Below are 25,076 nucleotides of genomic sequence, written 5' to 3'. Positions count from 1 at the left end.
TTTTTCCAAGTTTTCTAAGCATTTTGGAGTTTTGCTGTTTTTGTGTTGGTCAACTGAGAAAACTTTTCATTTGTTATGTCACTTTCTTTCCTGGATTTTTGTGAGGGGTTCCCCCTTAAAATCCATACCAGATTTTGCTCACTTCAGTTTTAGTGAACCAACCCCTCCGTGTCGTTACATTCCCTGTTGTCACCAGAGATGACCACCCAGCCTAAGACCAGAACAACATGGGGACAAGGTGCTTTGCCAGGGGGGTCCCCTCATATTGACGGCACATAGCCTTCTATGGTTCAGGATGTGGACGCACACTTGTCCTCCCTACTTTCCTGGCCTGAAACGTTTCATGCTCAGTAAGGGTATGGAGTAGATTTTTGGGAGGACCTAACATAACCTCTCTCAGAAGAACTGGCTGATGATATTTGCCGATACCCATTACCGTCCTGGAATTGGACAGACCAATCAATTGTTGCCTTACGCTGCCCATACTTCCAGTTAATTGAGAACTGATCATCTGATTCTGGTATCTAGAGGGATCATCTGATTCTGGTATCTAGAGGGATCATCTGATTCTGGTATCTAGAGGGACCATCTGATTCTGGGATCTAGAGGGACCATCTGATTCTGGGATCTAGAGGGACCATCTGATTCTGGGATCTAGAGGGACCATCTGATTCTGGGATCTAGAGGGACCATCTGATTCTGGGATGTAGAGGGACCATCTGATTCTGGGATCTAGAGGGACCATCTGATTCTGGGATCTAGAGGGACCATCTGATTCTGGGATCTAGAGGGACCATCTGATTCTGGGATCTAGAGGGACCATCTGATTCTGGGATGTAGAGGGACCATCTGATTCTGGGATGTAGAGGGACCATCTGATTCTGGGATGTAGAGGGACCATCTGATTCTGGGATGTAGAGGGACCATCTGATTCTGGGATGTAGAGGGACCATCTGATTCTGGGATGTAGAGGGACCATCTAGTACATCACAAAGAGGCAGATTCTCTGGCATCCATTTCCAGTAAAAAAGATAATTGGAAGGTAAAGAAAAATCAAGGTTATGGATTCAGAATCAGAGAACCGGATGATGTGCCAAACAATCAGCTTGATAATGGTTGGAATTTGATTTAGGTTGATCTGGCAGTCATGGGTGAAGACCAAGAAGTTTGTTTGTTTCGATCTGCAGGGTTCGTTTTATTGAACAATGAGTTGGGCATGCGTGTTTGGCCGGCGTGGGGTCTGGAGGTGAGTGAAGTAGGCAGGCCAAGGTCGCAACAAGTGAGCAAAGGTCCAAGAGCAGGTCAAGCCGGGTCGTACATAGGAAAGCAGTTGTTGTAGGTCAGTTAAACAAGAGCCATTTGAAGACCATCCCACCATATACATAGGCTATTTGGCACCAAAACCATTTGGCAGCACACAACAAAAAAAAAAATCTAGAAGGAACTCTACACTCCATCCAAAATTTTAAAGAGAATTTTTGGATGAGTGTCTATGTTTGTGAAATGGTGAAGACTGTAGATGCTCCTTTCTTCAGGTGAAGCCAATGGTCATCGGTTGAAATAATTCAACCCAACCATGTAATCTCCCTTGGAAGAACTGGCTGATGATATTTGCCGATACTCATTACCGTCATTGATCCTGGAATTGAGCAGATCAATCAGTTGTTGCCTTACGCTGCCCATACTTCCAGTTAGTTGAGAAGTGACCATCTGATTCTGGTATCTAGAGTGGTCATCTGATTCTGGTATCTAGAGGGATCATCTGATTGTGGTATCTAGAGGGATCATCTGATTGTGGTATCTAGAGGGATCATCTGATTGTGGTATCTAGAGGGATCATCTGATTGTGGTATCTAGAGGGATCATCCGATTGGGGTATCTAGAGGGATCATCCGATTGTGGTATCTAGAGGGATCATCCGATTGTGGTATCTAGAGGGATCATCCGATTGTGGTATCTAGAGGGATCATCTGATTGTGGTATCTAGAGGGATCATCTGATTGTGGTATCTAGAGGGATCATCCGATTGTGGTATCTAGAGGGATCATCCGATTGTGGTATCTAGAGGGATCATCCGATTGTGGTATCTAGAGGGATCATCTGATTGTGGTATCTAGAGGGATCATCCGATTGGGGTATCTAGAGGGATCATCCGATTGGGGTATCTAGAGGGATCATCCGATTGGGGTATCTAGAGGGATCATCCGATTGGGGTATCTAGAGGGATCATCCGATTGTGGTATCTAGAGGGATCATCCGATTGTGGTATCTAGAGGGATCATCCGATTGTGGTATCTAGAGGGATCATCCGATTGTGGTATCTAGAGGGATCATCCGATTGTGGTATCTAGAGGGATCATCCGATTGTGGTATCTAGAGGGATCATCTGATTGTGGTATCTAGAGTGGTCATCTGATTCTGGTATCTAGAGGGGTCATCTGGTACGGCACAAAGGGGCAGATTCTCTGGCATCCATTTCCAGTAAAAAGATGATTGGAAGGTAAAGAAAAAAAATCAGAGTGATGGATTCAGAATCAGAAACGTTTCATTGCCAAACAATCGGCTTGACAATGGTTGGAATTCAGATTTAGGTTGATCCGGTAGTCATGGGTGAAGACCAAGAAGTTTGTTTGTTTCGATCTGCAGGGTTCGTTTTATTGAACAATGAGTTGGATATGCGTGTTTGGCCAGTGTTGGGTCTGGAGCAGGGGCGGACTAACAACTCATGGGGCCCCTGGGCAATAGGGGATCATGGGGCCCCTGTGTCCTTGCCCACACTCAAACCACACCCAAAAAAGCCTATAAAAAGGTACCAGGGGCATCTCATGGGGCCCCCTACTGACCCTGGGTTCCCAAATGGTCAGTCCGCCCCTGGTGTGGAGGTACCTTCAGGACTTTCCCCGGGTCCCTGCCCTGTAGCTGAGCACAGTGGGCCATATTGTCTGAAAGTCTGTTAAGTAATCTGGACGTTGGCCATGTTGCCCCGTCAGCTGTTTTTTGTGTCCAGTTTCCTAATTCTGCCATGTTGGTTAATCCCGGCCTCATTCAGATCCCTTCACCCCCCCCCCCCCCCCCCATCACTGTTCCCGTTCACATCTCCGCAGTCACCGCTCTTTGTTCTCCAGTTGTTTTTGATTTTCTCCGCTCCAAAAGAGTTTCCGCAGCAACTTGGCCCCCGCCATGAATTCGGCTCTATTGTCCCTTTTCTCTCCTTTACTATGGCAACCCCCCTTCTCTGCTGTCCAGTCGGGACATTCTGTGCCCAACTCCGAGGAAGTCCAAAACATTTCACTTCTTTACTCTTTGAAGAGGACCTGTCACTTGTTGTTTTGAAAGAATAATCTTTTTTTTTTTTTTTTTAAAGGGTCAGTTCACCCGAAGTTGATAATTTAGTGGATGCTGGAGAGTTAACCCTTCTAACACTTTCTCCTGCCTCTCAAGGAGAGGGAGAATATATGGTGGGGTTTCCACCATCCCTTCACTTCATTCCTGGGTCTGTACATCTGCTGTGCCCATTATGAGGGGTTCCCACCATCCCTGTGCTGAGTTCCTGGGTCTCTACGCCTGCTGTGCCTATAATGAGGGGTTCCCACCATCCCTTTGCTCAGTTCCTGGGTCTGTACACCGCTGTGCCCATTATAAGGGGTTCCCACCATCCCTGTGCTGATTTCTCATGTCTGTATACCCACTGTACCCATTATGAGGGGTTCTCGTCATCCCTGTGCTCAGTTCCTGGGTCTGTACACCTGCTGTGCCCACTATAAGGGGTTCCCACCATCCCTGTGCTGAGTTCCCGGATCTGTACACCCGCTGTACCCATTATGAGGGGTTCCCACCATCCCTGTGCTGAGTTCCCTGGTCTGTACACCCACTGTGCCCATTATGAGGGGTTCCCACCATCCTTGTACTGAGTTCCTGGTCTGTACACCCACTGTGCCCATTATGAGGGTTCCCACCATCCCTGTGCTGATTTCTCATGTCTGTATACCCGCTGTGCCCATTATGAGGGGTTCCCACCATCCCTGTGCTGAGTTCCCTGGTCTGTACACCCACTGTGCCCATTATGAGGGGTTCCCACCATCCTTGTGCTGAGTTCCTTGGTCTGTACACCCGCTGTGCCCATTATAAGGGGTTCCCACCATCCCTGTGCTGAGTTCCCAGGTCTGTACACCCGCTGTGCCCATTATGAGGGGTTCCCACCATCCTTGTGCTGAGTTCCTTGGTCTGTACACCCGCTGTGCCCATTATGAGGGGTTCCCACCATCCCTGTGCTGAGTTCCCAGGTCTGTACACCCGCTGTGCCCATTATGAGGGGTTCCCACCATCCCTGTGCTGAGTTCCCAGGTCTGTACACCCGCTGTGCCCATTATGAGGGGTTCCCACCATCCCTTTGCTGGGCTTCCGGGTCTGTACACCCTCTGTGCCCATTATGAGGGGTTCCCGCCATCCCTGTGCTGAGATTTTTATTCATGGAGACTTTTAAATTGACTGACAGGTCCACTTTAGAATAGGATACATTAAGTTCAGCTTTAAATAAAGAGGCACAAAGGAAGTCGCTTCCCCCTGACTGGGACGCATTTTCTGTGGTCGGTCGGTGACTATCTACAAATGACTGTTGTGGTTTTCCGGAATGGTTTTCTATATGTTTTCTGTGTTTCCTGTGTCGGTATGTTGATCCATCGTTTGTCTCCAAGTTGTTTTTGTTATAGTTTTGGCACAAATCTGCTCGTCTTTCATGAACGAACCACCAGAATAATGGAGCGGATTGTTGTCTCTGAACCGCGGCAGAATGATCTGTACCACCAATCGCTCTGCCAACGTGTTTTCCAGAGTTTTTTTTTTTTTTTTCTGCTGGGTCATCTGTTGACTTCAGGCCAGGAACCCTCACGGATAATAGAGATCAATCTCTGGCCGTTCCCAGGAAGGAGCCGGATTTATTGTCCCTACAATGTACAAAGAATGGAACTCGAATGGCTTCCGGCTGCCCCAGTGGATTCTTGTCTTCCTTGGGAACCAAATCCTTTGTTCCTAAGTATTCCTATTGCCCCCAAGTATTGGTCGGCCGGCCTTTCCACACACATGACCTGTAATGGCCCCCCAGTCTTAGTCCGTAGGGTTCAATATTGAGTTGGCCGGCCTTTCCACGTACATGACCTTTAATGGCCCCCCAGTCTTAGTCCGTAGGGTTCAATATTGAGTTGGCCGGCCTTTTCCACGTACACGACCTGTAATGGCCCCCCAGTCTTAGTCCGTAGGGTTCAATATTGAGTTGGCCGGCCTTTCCACACACATGACCTGTAATGGCCCCCCAGTCTTAGTCCGTAGGGTTCAATATTGAGTTGGCCGGCCTTTCCACGTACATGACCTTTAATGGCCCCCCAGTCTTAGTCCGTAGGGTTCAATATTGAGTTGGCCGGCCTTTCCACGTACATGACCTTTAATGGCCCCCCAGTCTTAGTCCGTAGGGTTCAATATTGAGTTGGCCGGCCTTTCCACGTACATGACCTTTAATGGCCCCCCAGTCTTAGTCCGTAGGGTTCAATATTGAGTTGGCCGGCCTTTCCACGTACACGACCTGTAATGGCCCCCCAGTCTTAGTCCGTAGGGTTCAATATTGAGTTGGCCGGCCTTTCCACGTACATGACCTGTAATGGCCCCCCAGTCTTAGTCCGTAGGGTTCAATATTGAGTTGGCCGGCCTTTCCACGTACACGACCTGTAATGGCCCCCCAGTCTTAGTCCGTAGGGTTCAATATTGAGTTGGCCGGCCTTTCCACGTACATGACCTTTAATGGCCCCCCAGTCTTAGTCCGTAGGGTTCAATATTGAGTTGGCCGGCCTTTCCACGTACATGACCTGTAATGGCCCCCCAGTCTTAGTCCGTAGGGTTCAATATTGAGTTGGCCGGCCTTTCCACGTACATGACCTGTAATGGCCCCCCAGTCTTAGTCCGTAGGGTTCAATATTGAGTTGGCCCCGCCCTTTGCAGCTATAACAGCTTCAACTCTTCTGGGAAGGCCGTCCACAAGGTTTAGGAGGGTGTCTATGGGAAGGTTGGACCATTCTTCCAGAAGCACATTTGTCAGGTCAGGCACTGATGTCGGGGGAGGAGGCCTGGCTCGCAGTCTCCGCTCTAATTCATCCCAAAGGTGTCCTATGGGGTTGAGGTCAGGACTCTGTGCAGGCCAGTCAAGTTCCTCCACCCCAAACTGGCTCCTCCAGTCCAAAATGTCTTGGTATGCTGACGCCTTCACTGGAACTAGGAGGCCAAGCCCAACCCCAGCATGCGCTGACCCCGCTCTGTCATGTGACATGGCCTACCACTTGGTGGCTGAGTGGCTGTTGTTCCCAGTTGCTTTCACTTTGTTATAATCCCACTAACAGTTGAGCGTGGAATATTTAGTAGCCAGGAAATGTCATGGATGGACTTATTGCCCAGGTGGCCACCTATCACGGGACCACGCTTTGCTGTCTCCTAAAAATAACTCAGCACATCGCTATTCATGTCTAAACCGCTGGCAACAAAAGTGAGTCCACCCCTAAGTGACAAGGTCCAAATTGGGCCCAATTAGCCATTTTCCCTCCCCGGTGTCATGTGACTCATTAGTGTTACAAGGTCTCAGGTGTGAATGGGGAGCGGGTGGGTTACATTTGGTGTTATTGCTCTCACTCCCTCATACTGGTCACTGGAAGTTCAACATGGCACCTCATGGCAAAGAACTCTCTGAGGATCTGAAAAAAATAATTGTTGCTCTACATGAAGATGGCCGAGGCTATAAGAAGATTGCCAAGATCCTGAAACTGAGCTGCAGCACGGTGGCCAAGACCATACAGAGGTGTAACAGGACAGGTTCCACTCAGAACAGACCTCACCATGGTCCACCAAAGTAGTTGAGTGCACGTGCTCAGCGTCATATCTAGAGGTTGTCTTTGGGAAATAGACGTATGAGTGCTGCCAGCATTGCTGCAGAGTGTGAAGGGGTGGGGGGGTCAGCCTGTCAGTGCTCAGACCACATGCCCCACACTGCATCACATTGGTCTGCATGGCTGTCGTCCCAGAAGGAAGCCTCTTCTAAGGATGAAGCACAAGAAAGTCCGCAAACAGTTTGCTGAAGACAAGAAGACTAAGGACATGGATTACTGGAACCGTCTCCTGTGGTCTGATGACACCAACATCAACTGATTGGGTTCAGGTGGTGTCAAGCGTGTGTGGCGGCAACCAGGTGAGGAGTACAAAGACAAGTGTGTCTTGCCTACAGTCAAGCATGGTGGTGGGAGTGTCATGGTCTGGGGCTGCATGGTGGTGGGAGTGTCATGGTCTGGGGCTGCATGGTGGTGGGAGTGTCATGGTCTGGGGCTGCATGGTGGTGGGAGTGTCATGGTCTGGGGCTGCATGGTGGTGGGAGTGTCATGGTCTGGGGCTGCATGAGTGCTGCCGGCACTGGGGGGCTACAGTTCATGGAGGGAACCATGAATGCCAACATGTACTGTGACCTACTGAAGCAGAGCATGATCCCCTTCCTTCGGAGACTGGGCCACAGGGTGATATTCCAACATAACGACCCCAAACACACCTCCAAGACCACCACTGCCTTGCTAAAGAAGCTGAGGGTGAAGGTGATGGACTGGCCAAGCATGTCTCCAGACCTAAACCCTATTGAGCATCTGTGGGGCATCCTCAGGTGGAGGAGCGCAAGGTCTCTTACATCCACCAGCTCTGTGATGTCATCATGGAGGAGTGGAAGACGGAAGGTGGAGGAGCGCAAGCTCTCTAACATTCACTAGCAGTGTGATGTCATCATGGAGGAGTGGAAGACGGAAGGTGGAGGAGCGTAAGGTCTCTAACATTCACCAGCTCTGTGATGTCATCATGGAGGAGTGGAAGACGGAAGGTGGAGGAGCGCAAGCTCTCTAACATTCACTAGCAGTGTGATGTCATCATGGAGGAGTGGAAGACGGAAGGTGGAGGAGCGCAAGGTCTCTTACATCCACCAGCTCTGTGATGTCCTCATGGAGGAGTGGAAGACGGAAGGTGGAGGAGCGCAAGGTCTCTTACATCCACCAGCTCTGTGATGTCATCATGGAGGAGTGGAAGACGGAAGGTGGAGGAGCGCAAGCTCTCTAACATTCACCAGCAGTGTGATGTCATCATGGAGGAGTGGAAGACGGAAGGTGGAGGAGCGTAAGGTCTCTAACATTCACCAGCTCTGTGATGTCATCATGGAGGAGTGGAAGACGGAAGGTGGAGGAGCGCAAGGTCTCTTACATCCACCAGCTCTGTGATGTCATCATGGAGGAGTGGAAGACGGAAGGTGGAGGAGCGTAAGGTCTCTAACATTCACCAGCAGTGTGATGTCATCATGGAGGAGTGGAAGACGGAAGGTGGAGGAGCGTAAGGTCTCTAACATCCACCAGCTCCATGATATCGCCATGGAGGAGTGGAAGAGGACTCCAGTGGCAACCTGTGAAGCTCTGGTGACCTCCATGCCCAAGAGGGTGAAGGCAGTGCTGGAAAATAATGGCGGCCACACAGAATATTGACACTTTGGGCCCAATTTGAACCCTTTCACTTAGGGGTGGACTCACTTTTGTTGCCAGCGGTTTAGACATTCATGGCGGTGTGTTGAGTTATTCTGAGGGGATGGCAAATTTCCATGTTATACAAGCTGTACACTGACTACGTCACATTGTAGCAAAGTGTCGTTTCTTCAGTGTTGTCACATGAAAAGATGTATTTACAAAAATGTGAGGGGTGGACTCGCTTCTGGGAGATACTGTGTGTATATATAATTTTAAACCAAATTTCCGAGGGCTAGTGCATGTACACTCATTCTGTGCAAATAGGGCAAAAACTGAATGTTATTAGGCCATATACTGTGTTGGACGAATCTTTCTTAAACAGGAAAATACCGTATTTGGCCACAAGATGGCACTAAGTATCACATGAATTTCCAATGACAGCACCTTCTAGTGGCCCAATGTGGTATTTTCCATTTTAAAGTGGTTCTAAAGGCTGAAGAGTTTGTTTGTTTTTTTTTAACCTTCATGCATTCTCTGCATGAAGGTTAAAAAAAAAACCTTCTGAGTGCAGCTCCCTCCCAGCCCTCCTTATACTAGCCTGATCTTGATCCAGCATTGTGCGCGAGAGCAGAGGCTCTCTCAGCTCTCCCCCTCCTCACTGGCTCAGAGGCAGCATTGATTCCTGCTGCTGTCAATCACAGCCAGTGAGGAGGGAGTGTGGGGGGCAGGTCTGAGCCATGCTCTGTCTATGGACACACATAGCTGGTTCAGAAGTGACCCCATGTGCGTACCCCCATAGGTGCTGCTTGCTAGAGAGGGGGGAGGAACTAGGAGCATCGTCCAGCTCAGGAAATGGCCTAAAAACATTGATTTTTGCCCATTTGCGTAGAAAAAGTACACATTTACTTTCAGTAGATGAATATACTATTTTTTTTAGATAAATACACCCCTGGGCCATTTTTTTAAATTACGGCCTTAATAGCTTTTAATCGATAATATAAATGAAAAGTAGTTAAAAAAGAAAAAAAGTTTAACTGGCTATGTTTGGGTCTTAAAGTGGACCTGTCAGTAACTCTGTCCGCTTCATATTGCAGATTGGTCACTATATACAGCAGTAGTCTAGTTTTTCATAAATGTTCTACCTCCATCAAGGGCGGACTGACAACTCCTGGGGCCCCCGGGCAATAGGGGATCATGGGGCCCCATGTCCTTGGCCAAACTCAAAAAAGCCTATGAAAAAGGTACCAGAGGCATCTCATGGGGCCCCCTACTGACCCCGGGCCCTCGGGCAGTGCCCGAGTTTCCAAATGGGCAGTCCGCCCCTGGCCTCCATTAATCGAAAGGCTGTCTTTGAGCTCCGGTCTAGTGACTCTGCCTAGGTTGAGATGATGTCATCAGTCTTCTGTAGGGAGGAGCAAGCATTTCCTCAGTCTCTTCTCCCTCAGAGAGATGATTCCAGACCACCATTCTATCCTCTAGCTGACTTCATTGTCTGAGAAAAAGGGATGTTTCTGAATTACTTTGTTGTTTTCAGTCCTTTGACAGAAACCAGTTTTTAGCCCCCCCCCCCCCCGCCTACTGTTTCATTTGGCTTCGGGAGGAAAACAAACCGGTTTTGTGACTGGTTACTTATGGTGAAAGTGCTGCAAGGTGCTCCAATGCTCCAAGGTGTTCTTTGGCATTCTTTGTTCAGGTGAAAACTAATGCAGTGAAAATGTCCTTGCTGTAGAAGTGAATGCATTATTGGTGGGTTCACCAAAGGGGACCTGTCAGTAAGAATGGACACCTCATTAAAGAAGGATCACTAAGAATGATGGGTGGTAGGAGAGCAGTCCAGATGTGTTGTCAGACCTTGGAGCTTGGTGGACTGGCCCATGTTCTCCACTGACATGCCAGGATTCCAGGGCTGCAGCAACTTCCCAAATGTGTGTTTGTTTGTTTTTGTTTGTTTTTTTTTATTCTTTGGGGTTTATTCTAGACTGGGAAGGAAAGTCTATCCTCACTGGTGGAGGGCCATACTGACTCTAAATGATTGGAAGCTCCAGATGTAAGCACTGGTTCCAGTGGCATTGGAGCACATTGTGATTGGTGACGACAGTCGTAGAATTGTTTTTTGAAAGCTTTCTTTGGGGTACAGTCTAGACTGCTTTTGAGAAAGGTCTATCCTCACTGGTGGAGGACCTTCCTGGCTCTGAGTGAATACATCTGGAGCTTCTACAATTGCAAACAATCGTTATAGTGGCATTGGAAGGAAACTTCCGAGAATCTACTATTACCAGGACTAATCCCAATTTTGGGCAGAAACTGTATTAGAAGTGCCCTGTCCAGTGCCAGAGGCCAAATTGCAGTCTGATGGACTCTCTGTCTAGGAGCAAGCAATACTTCAAAGGGACAGGATAGGTCACACTGGTAGAAAGATAGTTTAAAAAGGGGGGATGGGGGTAAAGAGAGGTCAAGAGAAGATATAGGGAGAGCTTTTCAACCATGGTAGGGTGCCTGAGGGTGCTATGGGAGTTTTTGGTCCCTAGAAAAGCTCTTTGACCAGTCCATCATATTTCGTGTCTTGTGCCACCTGGACCTGTTATGGGCTTTACCCAGCTTGGCTGACATTCTGTTAAAATGTATGTGGAGTGAAAGTCTTGTTGGCCTATTGGCACTGCTAGGGCCCATCATTTGCATACTTATGCCTGGGGGCCCGCTCACAAGCTTGCCAGGCATGACCTGAAGGTACCTGTCCTACTAAATCTGTTCACTCTCTGCTTTTGTCTCCTGTAGGTTGGAAGCGGCTAATCTCAAAATGCAGGACTTCATCGTCACTGTTTTTCTGATGCTGGCAAGTACGTACAGACCTTCCCTCGATGTGACCCATCCATTCTTCTTTCATCTGAATTTTTCTATTTGGCCAATAAGGGCAGCCACAGACATAGGGCAAGGCATATGTAGGGCACATGTCCATACATGAAACCTAAATTATCGAGAACAGGGTCCAAGAAATAAAACTGTCCATAGAACACAAAATTCAGAACACCTGGATATTGTCCTATCTAGAAAAAAAACAAGGTACATCACTATAGAGGGAGTCCACCTTCTTGTGTTACCATTGGGGAAACCTCTATAAATATACACTGTAGAGTGATGCCACCGGTTTGAGTTACCTTTGGGGAAATTTCTATAAAAAAACAAGGTACATCTTTGAAGTGGGAGTCCACCTTCTTGGGTTACCATTGGGGAAATACTGTATCTATAAAAAAAACAAGGTACATCACCATAGAGGGAATCCACCGGTTTGAGTTACCTTTGGGGAACTTTCTATAAAAAACAAGGTACATCTTTGAAGTGGGACTCCCGTTTGGGTTACCATTGGGGAAATATCTAAAAAAACCAAGGTACATCACTATAGAGGGAGTCCACCTTCTTGTGTTACCATTGGGGAAACTTCTATAAAAAACACTGTAGAGTGATGCCACTGGTTTGAGTTACCTTTGGGGAAATTTCTATAAAAAAACAAGGTACATCTTTGAAGTGGGAGTCCACCTTCTTGGGTTACCATTGGGGAAATACTGTATCTATAAAAAAAACAAGGTATATCACCATAGAGGGAATCCACCGGTTTGAGTTACCTTTGGGGAACTTTCTATAAAAAACAAGGTACATCTTTGAAGTGGGACTCCCGTTTGGGTTACCATTGGGGAAATATCTAAAAAAACCAAGGTACATCACTATAGAGGGAGTCCACCTTCTTGTGTTACCATTGGGGAAACTTCTATAAAAAACACTGTAGAGTGATGCCACTGGTTTGAGTTACCTTTGGGGAAATTTCTATAAAAAAACAAGGTACATCTTTGAAGTGGGAGTCCACCTTCTTGGGTTACCATTGGGGAAATACTGTATCTATAAAAAAAACAAGGTATATCGCCATAGAGGGAATCCACCGGTTTGAGTTACCTTTGGGGAACTTTCTATAAAAAAACAAGGTACATCTTTGAAGTGGGACTCCCGTTTGGGTTACCATTGGGGAAATATCTAAAAAAACCAAGGTACATCTTCTTTCATCTGAATTTTACATTTGGGCCAATAAGGGCACCCACAGACATAGGGCAAGGCATATGTAGGGCACATATCCATGAAGCTTAAATTATCGAGAACAGGGTCCAAGAAATAAAACTGTCCATAGAACACAAAATCTAGAACACCTGGATATTGTCCTATCTAGAAAAAAAACAAGGTACATCAATTAAGTGGGACTCCACCGTTTTGGGTTGCCATTGGGATAATATCTATAAAATCCAGTTACATCACTGTAAGGGGACTCCTCCATCTTGGGTTACCATTGGGGAAATATCTATAAAAAAAAAACAAGGTACATCACTGTAGAGGGAGTCCACTGTTTTGGGTTACTATTGGGGAAATTGGGGAAACCTCTATGAAAAAACTGTGATGCCACTGGTTTGAGTTATCTTCGGGGAAATTTCTATAAAAAACAAGGTACATCTTTGAAGTGGGAGTCCACCTTCTTGAATTACCATTGGGGAAATATCTATAAAAAAACAAGGCACATCACTGTAGAGGGAGTCCACCATTTTGGGTTACTATTGGGATGATATCTATAAAATCCAGGTACATCACTGTAGAGGGAGTCCACTGTTTTGGGTTACTATTGGGGAAACCTCTATAAAAAAAAAACAAGGTACATCTTTGAAATGGGACTCCCGTTTGGGTTACCTTCGGGGAAATGGCTATAAAAAAACAAGGTACATCATTGTAGAGGGAGTCCACTATTTTGGGTTACTATTAAGGAAACCTCTATAAAAAAACAAGGTACATCACTGTAGAGGGAGTCCACCTTCTTGGGTCACCATAGGTGAAATATCTATAGAAAACAAGGTACATCACTGTAGAGAGTCCACCTTCTTGGGTCACCTTTGGGGAAGTTTCTATAAAAAACAAGGTAAATCTTTGAAGTGGGAGTCCACCTTCTTGCATTACCATTGGGGAAATATCTATAAAAAAACAAGGTGCATCACTGTAGAGGGAGTCCACCATTTTGGGTTACTATTGGGGAAACATCTATTAAAAAAAACAAGGTACATCACTGTAGAGGGAGTCCACCTCCTTGGGTCACCATTGGTGAAATATCTATAGAAAACAAGGTACATCACTGTAGAGAGTCCACCTTCTTGGGTTACCATTGGGGAAATATCTATAGAAAACAAGGTACATCACTGTAGAGAGTCCACCTTCTTGGGTTACCTTCGGGGAAATGGCTATAAAAAAACAAAGTACATCATTGTAGAGGGAGTCCACTATTTTGGGTTACTATTGAGGAAACCTCTATAAAAAAACAAGGTACATCACTGTAGAGGGAGTCCACCTTCTTGGGTCAACATTGGTGAAATATCTATAGAAAACAAGGTACATCACTGTAGAGAGTCCACCTTCTTGGGTTACCATTGGGGAAATATCTGTAGAAAACAAGGTACATCACTGTAGAGGGAGTCCACCTTCTTGGGTCACCATTGGGGAAATATCTATAGAAAACAAGGTACATCACTGTAGAGGGAGTCCACCTTCTTGGGTTACTATTGGGGAAACATCTATTAAAAAAAACAAGGTACATCACTGTAGAGGGAGTCTACCTTCTTGGGTCACCATTGGTGAAATATCTATAGAAAACAAGGTACATCACTGTAGAGAGTCCACCTTCTTGGGTTACCATTGGGGAAATATCTATAGAAAACAAGGTACATCTTTGAAGTGGGACTCCTGTTTGGGTTACCATTGGGGAAATATCTATAGAAAACAAGGTACATCACTGTAGAGAGTCCACCTTCTTGGGTTACCATTGGGGAAATATCTATAGAAAACAAGGTACATCTTCTTTCATCTGAATGTTACAATTGGGCCAATAAGGGCACCCACAGACATAGGACAAGGCACATATAGGGCACATATCCACACATGGTCCAAGAAACAACTGTCCCTGGAACACATACAAGGCACCAGAACAGCTGGATATTGTCCTATCTAGAAAAGACAAGGTACATCATTGAAGTGGGACGCCGCTGTCCAGGTTCATGAATGCAGCGCACCCCCCTTGATGGTCTGATAGGGGGTTTGAGTTCCAGGTTGCCAGTTCCTGTTTGCAGGGTTTTGTCCTTTGTTCTTCTGTCCATTAAACGTCACTCGTGTTCTGTGTTTCAGCTGTTCCCTGTCTCCGTGCAACAGATGACTTTGGTGAGTACGCAACCTGCTTCTGTTCATGTCCCAACTCCTCGGGGAGGCAGCCACCATTGTTGATCTCTCCTGGATGTCCTACCAATCCCTTGGCTTTATTACTGTTGAGCTGCTGACCTGGAATACGTATCTTGATGAGCACTTTTGACTTTCCTGATTTGTGTCCCAGATTAGCGTCTCAAAGTATTGAAGCCTTGGACATAAATGTACATGATGGGTGCCATATAGGTTCATTATATCAGCAGGTTCTGCTTCCTACTTAGTGTTCCTGTGCAGTGACTGTGCTTTACTGTTACAATTTCTCAGTGCAACTCTGCAGTGCAGCTCCAAAACCGTCCACTGCAGTGTTCAACCAGGGCTTTTCTTCTCAGAGAATAGGTCCAAGAACTCAAACCCCCCCCCCCCCCCTCCGTTCTGAGTCACCAGGGTCTCCACCCCCTACCCATCTCCGAACACTGTCCCTTGGTTCCACCTACTACCCACCTCCCAGTCCCGCCCCTTTTAGAGAACCAAGTATCATATTGTGGTGCTAAGTAATTTGGAGCTTGTAAATAACAAGGAAAGTAGAAAAATAGATCCCCTGCAGACAGAAACAATAGATCCCACAGGCAACAATAGCCCCCCCTTGGCAGAATAGATCCCTGGCAGCAACAACAGATCTCTAAGCTCTGCAGCAGCCAGCTAGTATAGACCCCCCAAGCAAACAATAACCCCCCCCCCCAGCAACAACAGATCTCTAAGCTCTGCAGCAGCCAGCTAGTATAGACCCCCCAAGCAAACAATAACCCCCCCCCCCAGCAACAATAGATTCCCGCAGCAACAACAGATCTCTAAATTCTCCAGCAGCCAGCAACAATAGATGTGCAGTGCACATTAACATGACGTAACACATTGCAGAGATGAACCCTTCAATAGAGGTTACAAATAAGACAACAGGCTGTGATCTCACTGATACATTGTGTGTGCGTTTGTGTGTGCGTTTGTGTGTGTGTGCGTTTGTTTGTGTGTGCGTTTGTTTGTGTGTGCGTTTGTGTGTGCGTGCGTTTGTGTGTGCGTTTGTGTGTGTGCGTTTGTGTGTTTTTTGTTTTTAAATCCAGATTCTCATTGCTGTTTTATAAATGATAAATGTTGCATTTAGTGACCCGTTCCTCTTTGTATTCTATTCTTTAGATAACAGTCAGTTCGAGTACGGTGAGTGCAGCATTTCCATTCTCTCTCTGTCTCCCCCTCCTCCCTCTCTCTTCCCCCCTCTCTTTCTCTCTCCTCCCCTCCTTTTCCCCCTCTCCCCCCCCTCTCTCTCTTACAATGTAGGAGTATATCCCCCTGCAGTCCTGGGTGGTGCGCTAACCGCAAGCTCTCTCTTCCTCCCTCTCTCCTTCTCTCTCTGTCTCTCTCCTTCTCTCTCTCCCTCTCCCCCTCTCCTTCTCTCTCTGTCTCTCTCCTTCTCTCTCTCCCTCTCTCCTTCTCTCTCTCCCCCTCTCTCTCTTCCCCCCTCCCCTCTCCCTCCTTTTCTCCCTCTCTCTCCCTCCCTCCTTTTCTCCCCCTCTCTCTCTCCCTCCCTCTTGCCCTTCCCCCTCCCCCGCCTCTCTCTCTCCCCCCTCCCCTCGCCTCTCTCTCTCCCCCCTCCCCTCGCCTCTCTCTCCCCCTCCTTTTCTCGCTCTCTCTCCCTCCTCCTCTTCTCTCCCTCCCTCCCTCTCCCTCCTTTTCTTTCCCTCCCTCTCCCTCTCTCCATCTCCCCCTTTCTCTCCCTCTCCCCCCTTTCTCTCCCTCTCCCCCCTTTCTCCCTCCCTCTCTCCCTCCCTCTCCCCCCTTTCTCCCCCCCTCTCCCCCCTTTCTCCCTCCTTTCTCCCTCCCTCTCCCCCCTTTCTCCCTCGCTCCCTCCCTCCCTCGCTCCCTCCCTCCCTCTCTCTCTCGCTCCCTCCCTCTCTCGCTCCCTCCCTCCCTCTCTCTCTCGCTCCCTCCCTCTCTCGCTCCCTCCCTCCCTCTCTCTCTCGCTCCCTCCCTCTCTCTCTCGCTCCCTCCCTCTCTCTCTCGCTCCCTCCCTCTCTCTCTCGCTCCCTCCCTCTCTCTCTCGCTCCCTCCCTCTCTCTCGCTCGCTCCCTCCCTCTCGCTCGCTCGCTCCCTCCCTCGCTCCCTCCCTCCCTCTCTCGCTCCCTCCCTCGCTCGCTCGCTCGCTCGCTCCCTCCCTCCCTCTCTCGCTCCCTCCCTCCCTCTCTCGCTCCCTCCCTCCCTCTCTCGCTCCCTCCCTCCCTCTCTCGCTCCCTCCCTCCCTCTCTCGCTCCCTCCCTCCCTCTCTCGCTCCCTCCCTCGCTCGCTCGCTCCCTCCCTCCCTCCCTCCCTCTCTCGCTCCCTCGCTCCCTCTCTCTCTCCCTCCCTCTCTCTCTCCCTCCCTCGCTCGCTCGCTCCCTCGCTCGCTCGCTCCCTCCCTCTCTCGCTCGCTCCCTCTCTCTCCTCTCTCTCCTTTTCTCTCTCCTTTTCTCTCTCTCCTCTCTCTTTTATGATCAGATTATTAGTTTTCGGTAATTGGGGGGAGGGTAAGTGGGGAGAATAGGGTTGGGAGTGGGGGGGGTACGCCTCACCTGTTCTTGGCACACAACTGCCCCACACGTGGCTCCTGGAACTGAAAAAAAAAATACATGATTTTGGTTGTTGAAGTCTTTGATTTGCCAATCGCATTGCTCCTTAATACAGTTGTTAAATGCTACTTTGAGCTAATTAGTCGTTATTTAAATATCACCTCTGAGCTCCTAAAAAAAAAAATAAAAAAATAAAAAAAACTCCCCTCATTTCTGTGCGGCATGGTTGAATCTTCTACAGGTTTTTCCCAGCATGTAGACCCGGTCATCCGTACTACGATCCCCATACACTATTCAGATAGCTTTCCATGCATTGCTATGTATGATCCACTAGAGGGCGCAAGGGGGGGCGAAATGCTTCATTATCGCCCTCTAATGGATATTCCATTGGAATACATGGAGAATTACTCAGGTTGGTGACAATAGTAGCTCAGCCTATCAAAGTCATGGTGTAGGTGGTGGGTGTCGATCCCTTTTGCAGGGTCTTGGACATCAGTGATGACTAGCCATGATGACTAGTCTACTAACTCCACGTAGCACTACCTCCCTTAGGCTGTATCCACACTTGATTTTTTTTTTAAGTTTGCGTCAGGGGCGGACTGACAACTCATGGGGCCCCCGGGCAATAGGGGATCATGGGGCCCCTGTGTTCTTGCTCAAACTCAAAAAAGCCTATGAAAAAGGTACCAGGGGCATCTCATGGGGCCCCCTACTAACCCCAAGCCCTCGGGCAGTGCCCGAGTTTCCAAATGGTCAGTCCGCCCCTGGTTTGAGCTTTTTTGGAGCTTCAGTTGTTCTCTATGGTGCATGCGTGATCAGGTGTGAACAGGCACCATAGAGAACAATTGATTTTTTTTAAGTTTGAGCTTTTTTGGAGCTTCGAGCTACAAGACACTCAAAATGTGAAGGCAGCCTTAGAGATTGCTGATGAATTTGGACCCTCCTATAGTCTTGCACAGCCAGACATTCAACATTTTCCACACAAGCTTGCGTTCGGAGGCAAAAACCAATCCCTAAATGTTGCTTTTGGAATTTGAGGGGATTAGAACTTGGATTAGGTGGTGGAGTAGGATGCCCAAGGAAACCCAAAATTTGAGGACAACTTCCTGAACTCTTCACAACTTCTCTGATGCAGTCTTTGGTGGAGTGCTAGCCAACATCTCCTGGTTGTGCCACCCCAGACCTTGGATGAACTCCTCTTCACCCAGCAATCTGTAGGTTTTGCTTCCTGAACCGGGGATCTGGCTCCTGTTCCTTCGATTAAGGTGCACAGTCACTGGTGGGGGTCTAATATGGTTTCCCCTATCTGCCCAGAGAGTGCAGGTGTACTCCTCCTCTCCTGTACCCCTTGCGGAATGGCTGCTGCTACCATTCCTATCATCTGGGCTGCTCCTTCCCTGCCATACAGGTGGTCCTCTCTCGGTGGGGGGGCGTTCAGTGAGCTCTGAGCTCTCCTTTCCAGCTCCAGACCTTCAGGCTGGCCCCATCCCAGTAGGCATCTTGGCAGCTTTCCTCCTCCAACCTCACATCTTCCTCCCAACTCTCTACACCTCTCCCACCACCACACTCCTCACTCCTCCCTCCAACTCTCTACACTTCTCCCACCACCACACTCCTCACTCCTTCCTCAGACTCTCTACACCTCTTCCAGCACCACACTCCTTCCTCCAACTCTCTACACCTCTCCCACCACCACCACACTCCTCACTCCTCCCTCCAACTCTCTACACTTCTCCCACCACCACACTCCTCACTCCTTCCTCCGACTCTCTACACCTCTTCCACCACCACACTCCTCACTCCTTCCTCCGACTCTCTACACCTCTCCCACCACCACACTCCTCACTCCTTCCTCCAACTCTCTACACCTCTTCCACCACCACACTCCTTCCTCCAACTCTCTACACCTCTCCCACCACCACACTCCTCACTTCTTCCTCCAACTCTCTACACCTCTCCCACCACCACGCTCCTCACTCCTTCCTCCAACTCTCTACACCTCTCCCACCACCACGCTCCTCACTCCTTCCTCCAGCTCTCTACACCTCTCCCACCACCACGTTCCTCACTCCTTCCTCCAACTCTCTACACCTCTCCCACCACCACACCTCTCCCACCACCACGCTCCTCACTCCCTCCTCCAACTCTCTACACCTCTTCCACCACCACACTCCTTCCTCCAACTCTCTACACCTCTCCCACCACCACGCTCCTCACTCCTTCCTCCAACTCTCTACACCTCTCCCACCACCACGCTCCTCACTCCTTCCTCCAGCTCTCTACACCTCTCCCACCACCACACCTCTTCCACCACCACGCTCCTCACTCCTTCCTCCAACTCTCTACACCTCTCCCACCACCTCACTCCTTCCTCCAACTCTCTACACCTCTCCCACCACCACACCTCTCCCACCACCACGCTCCTCACTCCCTCCTCCAACTCTCTACACCTCTTCCACCACCACACTCCTTCCTCCAACTCTCTACACCTCTCCCACCACCACGCTCCTCACTCCTTCCTCCAACTCTCTACACCTCTCCCACCACCACGCTCCTCACTCCTTCCTCCAACTCTCTACACCTCTCCCACCACCACACCTCTTCCACCACCACGCTCCTCACTCCTTCCTCCAACTCTCTACACCTCTCCCACCACCACGCTCCTCACTCCTTCCTCCAACTCTCTACACCTCTCCCACCACCACGCTCCTCACTCCTTCCTCCAACTCTCTACACTTCTCCCACCACCACGCTCCTCACTCCCTCCTCCAACTCTCTACACCTCTCCCACCACCACGCTCCTCACTCCCTCCTCCAACTCTCTACACCTCTTCCACCACCACACTCCTTCCTCCAACTCTCTACACCTCTCCCACCACCACGCTCCTCACTCCTTCCTCCAACTCTCTACACCTCTCCCACCACCACGCTCCTCACTCCTTCCTCCAGCTCTCTACACCTCTCCCACCACCACACCTCTTCCACCACCACGCTCCTCACTCCTTCCTCCAACTCTCTACACCTCTCCCACCACCACGCTCCTCACTCCTTCCTCCAACTCTCTACACCTCTCCCACCACCACGCTCCTCACTCCTTCCTCCAGCTCTCTACACCTCTCCCACCACCACACCTCTTCCACCACCACGCTCCTCACTCCTTCCTCCAACTCTCTACACCTCTCCCACCACCACGCTCCTCACTCCTTCCTCCAACTCTCTACACCTCTCCCACCACCACGCTCCTCACTCCTTCCTCCAGCTCTCTACACCTCTCCCACCACCACACCTCTTCCACCACCACGCTCCTCACTCCCTCCTCCAACTCTCTACACCTCTCCCACCACCACGCTCCTCACTCCCTCCTCCAACTCTCTACACCTCTCCCACCACCACGCTCCTCACTCCCTCTTCCAACTCTCTACACCTCTCCCACCACCACGCTCCTCACTCCTTCCTCCGACTCTCTACACCTCTCCCACCACCACGCTCCTCACTCCCTCCTCCAACTCTCTACACCTCTCCCACCACCACGCTCCTCACTCCTTCCTCCGACTCTCTACACTTCTCCCACCACCACGCTCCTCACTCCCTCTTCCAACTCTCTACACCTCTCCCACCACCACACTCCTCACTCCTTCCTCCAACTGTCTACACCTCTTCCACCACCACACTCCTTCCTCCAACTCTCTACACCTCTTCCACCACCACACTCCTTCCTCCAACTCTCTACACCTCTCCCACTACCACGCTCCTCACTCCTTCCTCCGACTCTCTACACTTCTCCCACCACCACACTCCTCACTTCTTCCTCCAACTCTCTACACCTCTCCCACCACCACACTCCTCACTCCTGCTCCTGAGAAGACTCCAACACTTTTAAGGGAGTCCCAACCTCTTGCCAAGCCTTCTGTTGGAGATTGGCTGAGTTCCCTTAAGAGTGCAGCCAGCCACTCCTCAACTCTACCCACTGCCTCCAAGGTCCTCCTCCAAAAACTTCCAGAGCAGGGGGAAGTTCTAGAAGCCTCTCACAGCTCCTGTCTACCCATTAGGGTATAGCTCCCCCTAGCTGAACGAGGAGGGTGCTACACTCCCCCAAAAAAATGGAGAATGGAATTGTGGGTACAAATGCTTTTTAGGGCTAGGCTGTCACATAATAAGGGAGCAGAAAGGCCGCCGTCTTTTAATTCACACACTTGAGTTTTCCTCACTTTGGGGAGAGGTGTGTGACCTCGTTGTCTCTTCTTTCAGATTACGAGTCGTTAAAGGTGGTGGGGCTGATCATGGCGGGGATCCTGTGTGCGATGGGGATCATCATACTGCTGAGTAAGTAACTGTATAAAATGAAAGCAGTCCTACTGTGACAATGCAAAGTTCTTTTGTAGCCCTCCGCTCTGTTAAGAAAAAAAAAATGTAGAAAAAAACTTTAAAAATACTCCCCATGCCATCCCGGCTTTCTGTAGGCGAGGGTAATGCTAGTGGGCCAGCTCAGATGATGATGATGAGGTAATGTGAATCCAGGTGCCTGTGCAGTTCTGTGTTCACATATGTCGGACACAGATCAGCCCCTGCTGTAGTCTTTCACCATCTGACCTGCTACAAAGTTACAATGTACAGTCTGTAGAAGGAGGAGGAGGCATTTCTTCAGTCTCCCCTCCCCCAGTGATCAGACTGTACATTGTAACTTTGTAGATGGAGGAGGAGGCATTTCCTCAGTCTCCTATACCCCAAAGTTACAATCAGGAGCGGACTGACAACTCACGGGGCCCCCGGGCAATTTCCTCAGTCTCCTTTCCCCCCTTTCCCTGTGATCGGCCTGTACATTGTAACTTTGTAATTTTGCAGAAATGCCTCCTCCTTCTACAAAGTTACAATGTACAGTCCAATCACAGGGAAAGGGGGGAGAGGAGACTGAGGAAATTGCCCAGGGGCCCCATGAGTTGTCAGTCCGCTCCTGATTGTAACTTTGGGGTATAGGAGACTGGAGGAAATGCCTCCTCCTCCATCTACAAAGTTACAATGTACAGTCTGATCACTGGGGGAGGGGAGACTGAAGAAATGCCTCCTCCTCCTTCTACAGACTGTACATTGTAATTTTGCAGAAATGCCTCCTCCTTCTACAATGTACAGTCTGATCACTGTGGGAGGGGAGACTGAGGAAATGACTCCTCCTCCTTCTACAAAAGTTACAGTCTCCCCTCCCCCCAGTGACCAGACTTTACATCGTAATTTTGCAGAAATGCCTCCTCCTTCTACAAAGTTACAATGTACAGCCTGATCACTGGGGGAAGGGGAGACTGAGGAAATGCTTCCTTCTCCTTCTACAAAGTTACATTGTACAGTATGATCACTGTAGAAGGAGGAGGAGGCATTTCCTCAGTCTCCCCTCTCCCAGTCATCAGACTGTACATTGTACGTTTGTAGGAGGAAGATGTATTTCCTCGGTCTCCTCTTCCCCCAGTGATCAGGCTGTACATTGTAACTTTGTAGAAGGAGGAGGCATTTCTGCAAAATTACAATGTAAAGTCTGGTCACTGGGGGGAGGGGAGACTGTAACTTTTGTAGAAGGAGGAGGAGTCATTTCCTCAGTCTCCCCTCTCCCAGTGATCAGACTGTACATTGTACGTTTGTAGGAGGAGGAGGCATTTCCTCAGTCTCCTATACCCCAAAGTTACAATCGGGGGCGGACTGACAACTCATGGGGCCCCCGGCAAGGGGATCATGGGGCCCCTGTGTCCTCATCAACGCCCAAAAAAGCCTATGAAAAAGCCAATGAAAGGTACCAGGGGCATCTCATGGAGCCCCCTACTGACCCCGGGCCCTCAGGCAGTGTCCGAGTGCTCGAATGGTCAGTCCGCCCCTGGTTACAATGTACAGTCTGATCACTGGGGGAGGGGACAATGAGGTACATGCTTCCGCCCCCTCCTTCCCTCTTCAAAGTTACATACAATGTACAGTCTGATTACTGGGGGAGGGGAGACTGTAGAAGGGGGGGGGAGTAATTTCCTCAAAGTTACAATGTACAGTCTGACCTCTGGGGGAGGGGAGACTGAGGAAATGCTTCCTTCTCCTTCTACAAAGTTACAATGTACAGTCTGACTTATGGGGGAGGGGAGACTGAGGAAATGCTTCCTCCTCCTTCTACAAAGTTACAATGTAGAGTCTGATCACTGGGGGATGGGAGACCGAGGAAATGCTTCCTCCTCCTACAAAGTTACAATGCACAGTCTGATTACTGGGGGAGGGGAGACTGAGGAAATGCTTCCTCCTGCCTGCAGCAGACTGAAGGCATCATCTCAGCCTAGGCCAAGTCACTAACTGGAGCTGAAGGATTGTATTTGTCAGGAATTGGATACAGTCGCTGTATACTGTCATGCAGGAACTGATTGCACTGTGACAGGTCCTCTTTGCTGGAGGGGGGCGCTGTGCCGTATGTTGCTCTTTGTATTCATTTGACGTCTTTATTTTTTCAGGTGGGAAATGCAGATGCAAATTTAACAAGAAGGAGTGAGTGCTCAGCTTCCTCTGCTCGTCCTTTTTATGCGTTTGTTTATTTTCCTCTATAAAATGCTGAACGCGCTTTGATTCATCTCTCCCTCTTTGTCTTCAGGCACCGGCACCGAGCCCAGGAACAGCAGCTCATCACTCCAGGTAACTAAATCCACTTGGAGTATGCGCCTTTTATCTATCCTGGCCCAGCCGCCTCTAGTCCCTCCACAGTGGTTCTGGTCCTTCTTTTCCCGAGCAAAGATGTTTCCCTATATTTAGAAAAAGAGCTGTTCACATGGATGGCGTTCCCAGTAGGCATGTGTAGGGGGGTCAGTGTTTGGGGGAGGGGGTTGGGCAATTGCCTAGGGTCCCCACATTCCTAAAGCGGAAATTTAATCTGAATAGCGGCATGCATGGTGTCTGGTGCTCAGAGAGGGTATGTTGAGCATAATGGCAGGCAGAGTGCGGAGAGCTCCAAGTAGACCCCAGTGATGCTGCATGAGGGGTGGTGCGGAGTGGGGTATAGTGACACCATCAGGAGGGCTCAGAGGGGCCCCAGTGAGGAAATGTTGTACAAGTTGGTTGGTGGCATGCAGACCCTCTGTAAGTGGGGTGGTGGTGTGAAGGGACCGTGATGGTGGAAAGTACTCGGAGGGGCCCCAGTAAGAAGCTTCCACCAGTTAGGAGTGGGGTGGTGGTGGTCACTTCAGAATGACAGGTAAAGGGTAGAGGGGGGCGGGGAATGTTCTACAATTTAGGTTAATGGAGTGGAAATCACAGTGGGAGCTCTCAGATGGGCCCCAGTAGAGAGCAGAGGGTAAGAGATACTCCTATGTGAGGTGGTGGGGCTACGTATTGCATGGTTATGGGTTCAGTGGGAGGGAACAAAGGTGAGGAGACATTTTTGTTATTGAGGTGGTGGTATGGAGGCCTTCTATAAGTGGGGTGGTGGTGTGGAGACCTTCTATAAGTGGGGTGGTGGTATGGAGACCTTCTATAAGTAGGGTGGTGGTGTGGAGACCTTCTATAAGTGGGGTATTGGTGTGGAGACCTTCTATAAGTGGGGTGGTGGTGTGGAGACCTTCTATAAGTGGGGTGGTGGTGTGGAGATCTTCTATAAGTGGGGTGGTGGTGTGGAGATCTTCTATAAGTAGGGTGGTGGTGGTGTGGAGACCTTCTATAAGTAGGGTGGTGGTGTGGAGACCTTCTATAAGTGGGGTGGTGGTGTGGAGACCTTCTATAAGTAGGGTGGTGGTGGTGT

The 25,076-nt window shown here is 49.3% G+C and overlaps 1 protein-coding gene across 2 annotated transcripts in view; it reads left to right on the top strand.

The window, feature by feature from the left end:
• Positions 1-24,072, top strand: part of LOC149427285 (FXYD domain-containing ion transport regulator 3-like) — a 42,353-nt gene extending 18,281 nt beyond the window's left edge. Inside the window, exons 2-7 of one of the 2 annotated variants that reach the window (XM_089668171.1) lie at positions 11,295-11,356; positions 14,721-14,753; positions 15,924-15,944; positions 21,578-21,652; positions 23,800-23,833; positions 23,937-24,072. In XM_089668171.1, the coding sequence (XP_089524297.1) occupies positions 11,317-11,356; positions 14,721-14,753; positions 15,924-15,944; positions 21,578-21,652; positions 23,800-23,833; positions 23,937-23,985 (252 nt within the window). In that variant the 5' untranslated portion in view covers positions 11,295-11,316 and the 3' untranslated portion in view covers positions 23,986-24,072. The remainder of the gene's footprint in view (positions 1-11,294; positions 11,357-14,720; positions 14,754-15,923; positions 15,945-21,577; positions 21,653-23,799; positions 23,834-23,936) is intronic. The other variant, XM_089668172.1, reaches the window with a different exon arrangement.
• The last annotated feature ends 1,004 nt before the right edge of the window (positions 24,073-25,076 follow it).

This window comes from Staurois parvus, unplaced genomic scaffold (genome assembly GCF_062004578.1).
Source record: "Staurois parvus isolate SC_StPar_1 unplaced genomic scaffold, SC_StPar_1.0 ptg003917l, whole genome shotgun sequence".
In the NCBI taxonomy this organism is placed as follows: domain Eukaryota; kingdom Metazoa; phylum Chordata; class Amphibia; order Anura; family Ranidae; genus Staurois; species Staurois parvus.
This window is presented reverse-complemented; position numbering and strand designations above follow the sequence as displayed.